General features: G+C 36.3%; 1 protein-coding gene across 1 annotated transcript in view; it reads right to left on the minus strand.

The window, feature by feature from the left end:
• Positions 1-1,092: 1,092 nt before the first annotated feature.
• The window catches only part of PDZD8 (PDZ domain containing 8), a 56,120-nt gene continuing 42,845 nt past the window's right edge, over positions 1,093-14,367 (minus strand). The window contains exons 4-5 of the mRNA XM_007424027.4: positions 7,233-7,395; positions 1,093-5,741 (exon numbers count right to left, since the gene is read on the minus strand). Coding sequence (XP_007424089.1) covers positions 3,412-5,741; positions 7,233-7,395 — 2,493 coding nt within the window. The 3' untranslated portion in view covers positions 1,093-3,411. The remainder of the gene's footprint in view (positions 5,742-7,232; positions 7,396-14,367) is intronic.

The raw sequence follows: 14,367 nt of genomic DNA on the forward strand, positions 1-14,367 counted from the left end.
TATTATTTGAAATATAGTTGCCTTGCATATCTAAACACATTATGCTGAATTTAACAATTCTTCTACAAAATATAACTTTTATTTATATTTATCTACTTACTGATATTCTGGTTTTCCTTGTACATTTTTCAAAACACATAATTGTTTGTTTTTGATAAGTCTTCTTCTTAATACAGTCTTAAAAAGTCTTCTTTTTAAAAATATGAGCTTTTTCACTCCAATAGGTGTGTTTGGAAGTAACAGGTTTTCAGATAATGGTATCTGTCAAAAGTCATACTGTCACAGTAGTGATAACCCTACTGGAGAATAACACAAGTTTTCATATTTAAGCATTCAGAACTGCTTCTATGAGATGGTGATATTAAACATATCCCTTAGTACTGTAATATTTGGTATTAGTTTGCTACAACTAAGGAGTTGCATTACACAGTATGTTTAAGAATTCTGTCATTAAAAGTCTAATAGGAACATCATTATGAAAACAAACAACCCCATTGCACTTACTTTGTAGATAAACTTGTTTAATCACCCCAAGGCGATGTTTTAATTTATGATTTTTAATTAAGTTCCTCAGATTTATCAATAATTTCTCAATCAAGGAATAAGTATTTCACAACCTTAAATCCTCTGTAGCATACAGTATTGCAAATGTAGAGAAGCTTCTTAGAAAATGTGTTACTAGAAAGAAGGGCAAGTACTTATCGTATGTAACTGGGCCACCTAGTTCTCTGTTTCTCCACTAGCCTTTCCCAATCTGGAGCCCTCTGATTACAGACAAGCCTGGCTGGGTCTGATGAGAACTGAAGTGAAAAACATCAGGCAGAAACCAGGATGGGAAAGGGTCCATAAAAGATTTTATTGAGCGGGCTTTCCTAACTCTACCGAGGCCTATCAAGGAATAAGCCTACTATCATTCACAGATAAACAAGCTTTTTATCTTTCATCTACAACCCTTCCACAAAATTGAAAAGTTTCACTGAATATGTTGGAAGCTATTGTTCTAGAAAATAGGCTGGAGTAAAAAAAAAAAAAGCATCAGTTATGTGCTAAAATATTCTTTAAATATTAACAGCTTGTAACAAAGAAACAGAATTTATTTAAAAACTTTTATTAAAGCTTGTTCTCATGATAAAATCATCTGACAATCATCTCAGGCAGATTTCCATAAATATATGCAAGGGTCAAGTAATAACATACCACCACATCAAGATATTCTTGTTCCAGTGGTATTTATTATTTTCAGCTCTGTAGAGTAAAGCAGAGAAGCAAAGGATATAAAAGGAATGTATTAATAGTTGCTCCTTAAAAACAGTATTTATTATAATTCTATTCTTTATGTTTTCCTTGATGCTACCATACTAGTATGTTGCTGCCATTCTCACACAACAGTTAGAATATTGTACTGTATTGAACTTACATTATACAATCGTCCTAGTGGAGAACTAATACCCACCTTTTCATGCCCTTTCATTAACTGGTAACTAACTATACGATGTTAGTTCAGTAAACCTCATAACTGTAGTATTCCTGTAACTGTACTGTCATTAGCAAATTAGTACCTGGACAGAAGCTAAAGGGAAAATGTCCTAGTTTATGCAAACTTCTGTTAAGCTGATGAATTTTGAAAGATAATATCCTTTAAATACAGCGTTGATTGAACATTATTGGTTCATTTGGGCAAATACTTAAAAATGTTTGCCTTTTTAAAAAAATATGGATTATGTTAATTTGGCAGCTATTCAGTTCAACGGTTTGCTTTTTAATTGTAAGAACAAGTTGTAAGGTTAAACATGTCGGGAGGCTGTTCACTCTCATCGTAACAGTAAAACAATTTCTGTGCAGTAGCTCGAGCGGTTGCTTGTTAGTCAAGGTAGGTGTGATTTAGAATGCTAACTTTATAAAAAGTGATTTTTATAGCAGTGCCAAAAATAATGAGTAAGTACATAAACACAAAACATTAAGAAATATGGGTCTGAAACACCTAAATGACCCTAACGAACAATCCTCATGTCAGGTCAACTGATATTTTTTTTTCCAGAACAAGGTGGAAAAGTTTATTTTAGTTTAGTTGGGCTCAGGATCCAGTGGAGGGAAAACATCTTAAATTGCTGAGCATCTGTCATTTTTTTGTGCAAGATATCACCACAGCCACTGGAGAGTAACTCATTTTAGTGTTAATTTTTTTATCCTTTAAAACATTAATTCTTAAATCATAAATTCTCTAGCAAAAATAAACTGGTAAGGCTACCATTAAATTTTAAATTTTCTCACAGGTGCTTAACATTATTACATTATAGAAGGGGTATATTCTGTGAAGCTTCCATCTACAGTTTACATGAACAAACAAAAACCTGCTGGCACGTTTTCAATACATTTCTATAAAACATTGGTATAGTATATGTATAGGCAAAACCTAATGCCTACGGACATTTTTGATCAGGGAAATGAGAATCTGCTGAGGGTTGTTTCAATGATATGTGCTTTAAAGGTCCTTCCCAGCTAAAGATTCTAATAAATCCACAGAAGGAAAGAGTGAGGCATAAATTGCCTTTTCAAAAAATTCAGTCTTCTCTGTGAAAGAAAATCATAGAAATCAAACATTGAAATAATACTAATGTTACCAAATAATGGAAAATAAAGGCATGTTATCTATAATGCATCATTGGCAAAACAAAAAAACCCCTGAAACTCCCAATCCCCTTTCCAAATACTGAATAAGCAAATGGCAAAGCGTAACAAAAGTCTTCAAAACTGACCCCTTAGCAGCCGCTACAGTAGTTCTAATCTGAGTGCAAAGTAAAAATGCGAAGCTTTAAAACTGAATAATGAAAAGAACAGAAATGAGAACAGAAACCGTATAAAGCATTTCAAAGGCAATTCAGAAAGCATGTTGGTGTGAGCAAAGGGCTCTTTCTTGAAACACGGAGGCAGCCATGCCCTTCAGAAGACAACATTTCCATTGAGATTGCCAGGAAACGGGCTATGGGTGAACGTGTCTGCGGAGACGACTTGAGAAAGCCCTCAGAACGGTGATGCTGAACCTTATGGAGGAGGTGGCTGCCTTGAAGCATGCCAACCCACTTTGTGAAGCATCCCTCTGAATGCTTTGTACAGGTTTACAACTTACCCTAATACATTTCAGAAATACATTTTAGAAAAAAAAGTTCAAATAAATTAAAAATCATCTAGCATAAAGCCCCAAAATGTTATTTAAATGTAACATGGCTCAACAAAACAAAATCGTATTGTACCTGGAAATAAAAGCCATTTCCTTACATGGGTTTGAAAATAATGGAGAAGCAGCTTGTACATATTATATCAGTGTTTAATTACATTTTGAAGTATCTGATGTAGTTTGATTAAGTGCAAAGTGTTTCCCAGTGTATAATATGCAAGGCCAAATGTGCAATATCAGTCTACGGACACATTCTGGGATTCAAGTCTTTCTTCTTCTTTTAGTAAGGTTTCAAGCACTGGCGCCATTACTAAAGCGGCCTCATCTTCATTATCTGTTTCTTCCACTAAGTTGTTGTCTTCTTCATCTTTATCCTCTTTTCTAGATCCAAGTTCTAAAGCTGTATTTTCTAAAGCTTCTATATCTTCAATGCCAGCTTTATAATGAATCATAAGAAGTGTCAGGGCTTGCAATCTTTCACCTGATTTAGCCAATGCAGCAGCCAATAGTATTTTTTTCCTTGTATCTGTTGTTTCTTTCTTTTCTCTAATTAAAGAATTGTTGTTTTCCAGTTCCTGGTCTATTTCGTACTGAAGTTTTTCCAACATAATTTCTAATTTCTGGATTCTTTCTTCTGTAGGTAAACTTCTATAAAGATCCCGGCCAATTTCTTTCACTGCAATGAAAACACTATCATCAAGTCCTCCTTCCTTCCTTGGTAACTTAATTCCTGGAGTGGGTATTTGCTTGGAAGGACTACTAGGGGCACCAGTTTCTGTATCACTGCCTTCATTATCTGAAGGATGTGGTGTCTGCTTTGGTGAAGGTTCTATCACGTCAGGTCCTTGTTCATTAATACGAACTTTAGGAACTTGACGGAGGTTTAAGAATCGGCTGCTTGTATTGATGATGTGTCTTGTTAGACCTGTTGCTTTATTTGTAGTTTTCAATTCTGAATCAACACGAGTTCCTTGTGTGGACTGAGAATCTTGGTTTTCAAACTTAAAAGGGTGTAGAGCTCGCTCAAGCCGTCTTGTGGCTCCTAAACAGAAGGGAGCATCAGTTAGACACTTTTCTTGACATTTCTTGTGGCAAACATATGCACAAACCACACACTGTGATGCAGCTTTTGTCCAAACTTTCTTTTTACAGTAGTCGCACCAAGTTGGATTCTGAAACTGAGTATCTTGGAAATTATGCCTATTTTCAGTGTAAGTAATTTGTCCAAAGTAAGGATCATCTTTTGAAAGAACAGGAGCTGCTGCTTCTTCTGAAATATTTTCTTTCTCTTTTTCCAACAAAAAACTTGAGTCTTCAGGTTCACCCTCTCTTAAATATTTAAAATGTATAGTGACATCACCATAACAAAACTTTTCATTGAAACCTTTGTGTGAAATCAAAGTACGCAATGCTGTTCTAGTTACTGCGGCTTTAGGTGCAGGAGGATTTAATCGAAATAGCCTAAAGAATTCCATAGAAGATGTAGCTATACAATCTAAAGCTATGTCTTCAAGTTTTATGCTTTCATATCCTAAACAAACCAGCCCACCTAGTTTGAAAGGGTCTCTACACCAAATACCAATATTTAGGTAGGTATGTTCTTTTCCTACTTCAAATATGTAGGAAGAGCCCTTTGTCCTTGCCCATTTACCTGCTCGATTACGATAAGGAATTTCTGGTGATTCCCATGAATTATGGTTTTCTACTGCCTTAGAATTCAGTGAAGAATGTGAAGAATCTGAAATGTCTTTATATAGCTCTAATTTGTTTGCAATAGGTTTATTGATAGGTGCTTTAATATTCTGTTGAGATTCTGTAGTTTCCTTCAATATTTCTGATTTATTTATAGCTGTTCTAGGACTCTGTGAAATTTCTGAAGGCTCCTTAGTTATTTCTGGTTTGTTTGCAACTGGTTTGGATCCTGTAGATTCTTCTCCTACATCAATAACTCTGATGACCTTTTCTGAACTCTTATCTCCATTACTTGCAGGAGGAGGGAGCTTGTCTACTTTCTCAGAAGATAAGTCACCAGTTTCTAATTTATTTTGAACTTCATTAGAAACTGTTGACACTTTAAGCTGTGGCCGGGGTGGTACAGGTGGTTTGGTTACATTTATCTGTGGCTGTTTGTTTGTCTGCTGACTTGTATCCAGGTTCTCAGGATTTTTGAGCATCGCTTGTCTGGCTGCCTCTTTGAAAAGTGCCCTTGAAGATGTCTGATGACTTCCTAGATGTAACTTGCGATTTAATACTGGAGATACAGTTCCAGCTGGTTTAACAGCAAGTGAAACTGGTATATGCTTGGGACTGGTTGAAGAATCATCTTTGAATTCACTTGACTTTATTGCATTTGCCAAGTCCTCAAATTCTATATCTAATTCTTTGCTATCTATCTCATTCAGCAAATATTCATCTGAAAATGTTGACTCTTCCAATTGTGAAAGATTATCCTGGGCTAGTGGAGTCTGCTGACAATAGCCAACTGGTCTCTCATAAAATATGGTGACTCTTTCACCAGCCTGTTTGATAAGTTTTAACACTTGTATTGTTGATGTAATTCTGACTCCTGTTAAAAAAAAAGAGAAATAATTATAATTAATATTTGCTGTAAGTAATTGACAAACACCTAATCTGAGGGTGCTGCCCAGAGGAGAAGCCATGCAGTCTGTTTCCCTCCCATACAGAAAATAATTGGGACTGTCCTATGAATTAATTCCTTATCAATGTTATTACTATAGATGTAAATAGGAAGTAGAGCAATTATCATTTGCATTATAACAAAAATCCTATTTAGACTAAGACTGCTGACGGAGGGAGAGCCAGTTCAGTGTAGTGGTTAAGGCATCAGGCTAGAAACTGGGAGACCGTGAATTCTAGTCCCACCTTAGGCACAAAGACAACTGGGTGACTTTGGGCCAGTCACTCTATCTCAGCCCCAGGAAGGAGGTAATGGCAAACCACTTCCAAAAGCGTTGCCAAGAAAACTGCAGGGATTAGTCCAGGCAGTCGCCAGGAGTCAGCACTGACAGGAAGGCACAAAACCAACCAACCAGGTGATGGAGGGGTAAATAATCATCATCATAATAATCATATTCCCAAGGCTACAACAGGTGCAGTGTAGTGGTAAAGGAAGGAGTAGGGAGATCCAGGTTCAAGTCTCCAACCAACCCCAGAGCTCACAGACTGACCCTGGGACAGTCACTCTCCCTCAGCCCAGTCTATCTCACAAGGTATTGTAAAGATAAAATATATATGCCTGAGGTTTCAGAGAAAAGGAGAAATAAAAATACAATACAAATAAAATTTATCATTCTTTAAGAAAACATGTACAGTATCAACACAAAATAATACAATACCTTTACAAGGTATTGTAAAGATAAAATATATATTCTCTGAGGTCTCAGAGAAAAGGAGAAATAAAAATACAATACAAATAAAATTTATCATTCTTTAAGAAAACATGTACAGTATCAACACAAAATAATACAATTCAACAGATAATAAAGGTTTAGAGAGTTAAAACTAAATCAAATTTGCTACTCTCTACATAAACATCACATACAGGAAACTCTTCTGTACAACAAAGAATCTTATAGAAATAGTTACCTAGACACTTAATTGTTTGTCTCTCTTGTACTGAAGTGAAAAATATTTCCTCAACAGCTGCCAAGGTTGGTACCAAATATTGATGTGAGTTTTCCTGAAATATTTATGTATTTTTTATTCTCCAATAATAAGGTCCCTTCAGTGTTAAGGAGGAAAATATACCTATAAGGATAACCAGTAATTTTACAGTAAAAACTACACTAAAATATCATTATGGACTTATGCATCTGAAGACAAGTTATGACATTCTCTTCATTAAGGCACTATTGTCCTCAATACAATACAATGTTTTATGATCCTGCTGAGTGATGAGTGATGAAGGATGGCTGAAGCTCTTTTTTATACATTTCTCCATAGTGTCATTTCATTTTTATACCTTCTAAGCAGTTTCCAAATTGCATACAGCTTAGTAAACCTTATTAAGTATAGTCCATGTAGTTTCACTGCATACCTCCAATAGATAATAATCTGTCCCCCCTCTGAAGATCAGCAGCAGCAGCAGCAGAGTTTGGTGTTACAGTCTCAATGACAACGTGACCTGTTTCTCCTTCCTTAGCCTGCACTTGACGGAGAGTCAGTCCAATACTTGGTGAATTTCCTTTTATGAGTTCTGCCTGTGGGGGAAAAAAATGAAAAATGATTTTCATTGTTAACATTAAGTTAACATTATGTTTTATAATTCAAAAATTAAATGTTTTTCTGCTGATATCTCATGCAGAATTTGTATTTGATACAGATAAATATATATTTCATATAATTACTATGTTTTTAAGGAGAAATATATTTTACAAAACATGGTATGTTTTACAGGTCAATACTGGTTATTTCAAACAGAATGATATTTATTACAAGTTATATCTCACTACCCAAATAGTACTTAAAATGATCTTTTCCATCCTTGTCACAAAGACACCACTAATAAAATAGTTTTTGAAGTTATTTGAAGAATCTGTGTAATTTACAGCATACACCAACTTAGCAGGAAGCTATGTGGTTCATGATGTCAACCAAACTAATTCATAACAAAGGAAACCAGAATTAAGAACAGCTCTACAGCTTTATATTTTTTATTCAAAGTCAAACTGTTTGCTTACCCCAAAATTATTCACCTTGCCTGATAGTATATATTTTATACATAGTTCTGTATAAAATTAAGTATTTTTAATATGTGAATGCAGTTTATAAATGCAACCCAAAATTGGGAAAAAAGTTAATGTTGTCAGCTAATTAGTCTGTAGGATGCAGGAAACAGGATAACTTTATATTATTAACTTATTTCTTTGTTCAAAAAGATGTATGTGGCCACCCATATTCTAAGGTAAATAAATGGAGGCACAGATTTTGACAAGCAAGATGAACATTTTCCTGCAAAGGATGCAGATGCCAGGTTATAGTTTGACTGGTCCTAAAAGTCAGCAATGGGAGGAGAAGCAATTGGAGGAAAGGAAGATTGTTTGAAAGAGGGCAAAGAGAAACCCAGCTCCCTAAGATCCCAACTTGGGGTGTGATGAGGAAGAGATAGGGAAGATGAGAAAGGAGAAAGGAAAAGAAGAGCATTTGGAATTAGCAGGGAGCCCTTCCTCTCTACTGGCAGAAAGACCATTCATGAATAAAAGATGGAGAAGGGTCAAAGCTTTGGGCAAGGAATATCAGAGCTGTGACAGGCACCTGAGTCAATGTGGTGTGAAGAGCTAGGGTTTGGTTCTTGGGAGGAGCTGAGAAGCAGCTTGGTGATCTGACCCAAGAGAAGAAAGATGCTAGGATGCAAAGCAAAAAAAAAAAAGTGGGACTGAATATCCGCAGCAACCAATCAGCTACATGAGACATTGGCAGAAACAATTAGAGCGAGCACATTTAGGAAGGGTGAGGGATGAGAGTTGTTTGGTTTCTGGACTGTTTGTTTACTAATTTAGGATAAAGTTCCTATCATGCTGGTATCCATACTGCTCACGTGTTGCATGTTGTTTCCCAGTGATGTAAGTAAAAGTAAGAAGTTCAGAAGTAAAAAGAGGTGGAATATTCTTTTACATATTGCATGGTGCCACACAGTGCAAAGGCACCCGTTACAGCTCCCCCTGGTGGAGGAAGGGTTGGCAGCAGGCTTCGTAAGCATAAATTCTCTAGGAACTGTTAAGAGATTCTTAGTTGCAAATTTCTAGGAAAGTCAGCTCTTGAACCTGAACTGAATTTATGAATACATAAATCTTAAGGATCATAGATTAAAGTATAAGATGTAGCACAACTGTGTTTGGTATCCTGGAGATTCTAGTCAATTTTTCAGTTTGAACCATGAATTCACTTGGCAAGATTGGAAGGCTAGGATAGTAGCTTGCTTATGAGTAAGATTGGATAAAAATACTACCCTTTCTTAAAGGGTTGTTGTAGACATATATGCTAGGTGCTTAAATATCTGTGTGAAATACACTGATCATTTCTGAAGTTATTGTGCTACTACTTTTATTAAGAACTGCTAAACTGCAACATTTTTAAAACTCCGATTAAATTAGATGGCACAGTTTATCACAGAGATATCTGGAGAGCCAGTAAATGTATCCAATTATTCATTTCAGTATATTTAATCCTCAGTACTGTATAACATAGTCTGTGAATTTGAAATACAGGATGATTGATTAGACAATGAGAGGAAAAGTGCTGGTCAATCAAATTTCGCATACATATAAAAGATACCTATCATGTGATTCCCCTTCAAGACAAGCAACACTGCAAAACAAAGTAATAAGAAATGCCAAGAGAAAGAAAAGGTATGAGATAAAAGAAAAAGAAAGGAAATACAGCTAACTATAGTTTATGCAAACACCATTTTACTATACCTCTTCCTAACTTTCTGTCCTTCCAAACAATCCTTGCTTCCACCACATCTACATATAGATTCAAACTCTTTTTTTTAAAAAAAATCTCATTTCTTCCTTTCAGTGGATCTCATCAACTCCATCCAACCACAACCTTCTTAGTCTTCCCTTTCCCCTCAAGCCATTCCCTTTTCCTTCATATAGCTGTTCTGCAATCCAGTCCTCATTTATTCTCTCTTTATGATTAACCTATCTCATTTTATTTAATTCTGGACATTTGCTTTTGTATTCAATCCAAATTCATTCGGTATCTATTCATTTTTTATTCTTTATCTTCTTTTACCACACATACTCCTAAGGACCCCACTGTGTGATATAAAACATTATCTTTCTCCAGACATACCCAACTCTCACTTTCATGTAACAAAGTAAACTCTTTGTTCTGCTCTCATAGTCATTTTAGTTGTTTCAACAAAGGTTATTCCTCACAACAGATCACAACAGAGAAGGAACACATTAGCTTATCAACCTTAGCTGTATCCATGCCACAGACATTATTCCTCATTAACAGTAAATATAGTATTGGTCAGTTCTGGAACATTTTAGTCAGTATGCCACAAGCACAATTAAAATCCACTTTTGTCCCAAACACCCTCACACTATTCTATGTAAACAAGAAACTCTACTCTGGAGACAACCTTGTGAACCGACAAACTGTTGCCCATGCTCCAGTAATTGTAAGATACACACAATGTAATGATAATTTTAGAATTCTCAAATCTTTGGAAATATTTTCTCGTAATTGCACTTCTGATATCCTAATTATAAAATGAAACATTAATTCAGTCTTGCACTTTGAGTCCAACAATGGAATCATCATTAAATCCGCTCATTTCATCTGAATCAAAATCCAGAAATTCTGAGTATCAAGATGCCTATCTTAGATGTTCACATTTCTACTAATAAGAGATTTGGATTTATCTCACTTAATGATGATGCCATCTCTTTTCTTCAGATATGACCATATTTTTTTCTGGGACTGCCCTACCTAAAACCAAGTTTCATTTGAAACTAGAGTTCTTTCAGAGACAATAATACAGATATATGTACTGTATGTATGTATGTATGTATTTAACCAATTTATATAGCCGCCCATCTCACCACAGGCAACTTTGGGCGGCATACAACAAAGCTAAAAACAATAAATAAATACATTAAAAATATAAAAATCAAAATAGAACAGAGAATAAAAGTATATTAAAAATAACGGAGCCACCCCCATCCCCTGGGGTCCCCAGGCCTGCTGGCACAACCAGGTCTTAAGGGACCTCCGGAAGCTCAACAATGACAAGCTCAACCTCAGCTCAGGGGGGAGAAGATTCCACAGTGCAGGCGCCACAGCAGAAAAGGCCTGCTGCCTAGGGCCACCAAATGCAGCTACGTAGGCGATGGAACCCATAACATACCCTCTCTGCTGGATCTGATAGGACGGGCAGATGAAATCACGGAAAGGCAATCTCTCAGATGGCCCGGCCCCATGCAATGAAGAGCTTTAAAGGTCAACACCAGCATCTTGAACTGGACCCGGAAACAAACTGGTAACCAATGCAGCTCGCGAAGCAGAGGTGTAATGTGTGTTCTACTAGAAACACACATAACTGCTTGTGCCACTGCATTTTGCACCAGCTGAAGTTTCTGGATATTCCTCAAGGGCAGCCCCATGTAGAGATGACAAGGGCCTGAGTGTCTGTGAGTAGGTCCCTCTGATCTAGGAATGGGTACTATTTGCGCACAATACAAAGTTGTGCAAAGGTTCTCCTAGCCACGACTGCCACCTGCTCTTCAAGCAGGAGTCATGAGTCCAGGAGGATCCCCAGACTGCGCATAGGGTCTGTTTGGGGCAATGCGACCCCATCCAGTACCAAAGATGGTAAAATCCTAGAACCAGAAGGGCTCAAAACCCCAAGCCACTCAGTCTTGCCAGGGTTCAGTTGAAGCCTGTTGTTCCCCATCCAGATCCTCACAGCCTCCAGATACCGAGATAGGAGGTCCACAGCACTGCTTAAGTCGCCAGGGCAGAGATGTACAATTGAGTATCATGATACCTCATTCCATGGCAACAGATGAGCTCACCCAGTGGTCTCATGTAGATGTTGAATAGGAGAGGTGAGAGCACTGACCCCGGTGGCACCCCGCATAGCAGGGCAGGATCTCTCTTCCCCAATCACCACTGACTGGAACTGACCCTGGAGGAAGGATACTGTGGTGTCCACCCCCAATTTTCTGAGTTGGTCCAGAAGGATACCTTGGTCGATGGTATCGAAAGCTGCCGAGAGGTCAAGTAAGGCAAGGATAGACACATAACCACCATCCTGCCCACACCAGAGATCATCCAAAAGCGCGACCAATGCCATTTCTGTACCATACCCAGATCTGAACCCTGATGGGAAAGGATTCAGATAATCTGCTTCATCCAAGGTCCTCTGAAGTTGCTGAGCAACCACCTTCTCAAACACCTTTCCCCAAAAGGGGAGGTTGGATACTGGATGAAAGTGGTCCAGTATCATGGGGTTCAGTGATGGCTTCTTGAGGAGGGGGTGAACCAAAGTCTCTTTACGAATCTTCACAACACACCACTTTTTATTGATAACTACTTGCTCAGACCAGCTGTTTTAAGCTTGAGACAGAATAAGTATACAATGTATACTCTGATGATAAATATTATTACAAAGAAGCATCTAAGACAGGGCTTAATAATTTCTGTTCATGTATACATATTAAATTATTCTCAAATGATGAATTCTGTAATTTTAAACAAATTACAGAAGGTTGATTCAAGTCAACAGTGAATAGTAACATTATCCTCATATGTTGTTAAAATAAATTGTAGAACACAGATTATTAACTTTACTAATAGCAGCTAAAATACATAATAACAGAAAGCAGCAGAAGTGCTATCAACTGATATAGAAAATATGGAGATTAATACTGCTTGTAAAATCAAGTTTTTTTGGTTAGCAATTCACTTGTCAACAGTAAAAAGTTTATACTTAAATGGCCATTATTTTGATACCTTTGTAATGAAAAAATTCAGGATAGGATTCAAATTATCAGTTTTTATATTTCATTATTTTTATATACGTATTTTGTTTTAAAAATAAAGGAAAGGTAAAACTAATGTTCTTGGAAACTTATTTTTTAAGAAAAACAACTAGCCAAGTAATTAGAGGCTGAACTAAATGCATACAGTTTAAAAGTGATATACTCCAGGATTTACTCCTGATGTATTTCCCCACATTTTACATTCAAAGGGAGAGCCTTCTTTTCTTATTATTCCAAGCAAGTTTTATAAATTGTCTTGAAAGAGCAAAGTGATTGAACACATGTATTCTATATAGGTGATCTTAAATTCAACGCTGGAATCTCAATCAATGGTAATCTAGAGTTGGAAAAATCTTTCCTCTGAGAACTTAAAGAATCTTTTCCAGCTGGAAAACAGTATGTACATTTTATACTTGTCTAACATTTTAGGAAATATTTATGTAAAATTCCAGTGTCAGAATCTGATTTATATTTTAACAAATGGCCCTGATTTTCTCCTAATTATTTCAGCATGCTTGTAATAGCATCCGCTTGAACTGCAAAGTAATAATTTTTTCAAAACACTTGGAAATAATCAGTTTCTGTGACTAGCAAGTAAACTTATCAGCAGTTAGCACAAATTGCCCAGGTATTTCAAGTAAGTGGCAATTACCAAACCAGAAAAGAGAAGATACAAACAACTGCAAAAGCAATTTAAGAGGCTGTATGTATTAAGCTGGCTTTTTTTAAAGGCCACGAGCTTTTTACACAGTCCTGCAGCTGTTCCATCGAAGAAAACAATTTAGCCAATGTGATTTCTGCTGAACATTTCTTATTCTCTGACTTTTAATCTTTACTAATTGGAGTTGGGATGCTTTCTCAAACCTGAAAGAAAATCATTATTTTTATGATTTTCACCCACCTTAATGTACAGTGACAGAAAAACTTCTCTAATTTGGCATCTGAGCACAGAAAATTCTGAAAACTAAACTGACTGATCTCTCATATAGTAGATATTAACTCGATACGGTCGTTGAGGAAAAACAAAGAAATCCTTTTGGGATTATTGTGATAATGAATGTATCAACATTTGGTTATTTTATAATATTGCTCAAAGAACCTATTTCATTCTAAAGAGTATTTAATTATAATTTAATTGAAGGTCATGATTAATGTGAGTTCGAATAATGCAATATACATTATTATAGTCAGCCCAGGATTGAGAAGTATAATTGGGTATCATCAGTAATGCAATACTCAATTTAGTGCTAATTGTAAATTGATACCAGGTCCTGTTTAATGCGAAATAGCATGTGTGCAGTTGAGGTAAGTGGGTTACCACTGGAGTTTTAGATGCTGCTACTTGTGTATGCAAAATGGACAAAAGAGGGACCCCTTCAGATGAAAGCACTACAAGTTAAAAAAGAAGAGGCTCGTTATTACATTAAAGCAAAACTTTGATGTGACTGAACGACATGAAAATAGAACGAGGTGTCGGAATGCCTGAATCTATGGGACACAATATTATAAAATACGCAGGGGAAATAAAAGAAAAAAGGTTGCATCAGCTTTTTGTGGTTTGCAAACACCTACAAGGAATAGTGTTACAATGATAGAAACAGAGCATCTTTTAACTGTATGGATTGAAGATTGCAAGATTGCAATTCTCCTTAGCAGAGTAGCCATTCAGACAAA

The sequence above is a fragment of the Python bivittatus genome, unplaced genomic scaffold (genome assembly GCF_059951505.1).
Source record: "Python bivittatus isolate LINGU-HERP-01145 unplaced genomic scaffold, Pbiv_v1 ctg000980_np1212, whole genome shotgun sequence".
Taxonomy (NCBI): Eukaryota; Metazoa; Chordata; class Lepidosauria; order Squamata; family Pythonidae; genus Python; species Python bivittatus.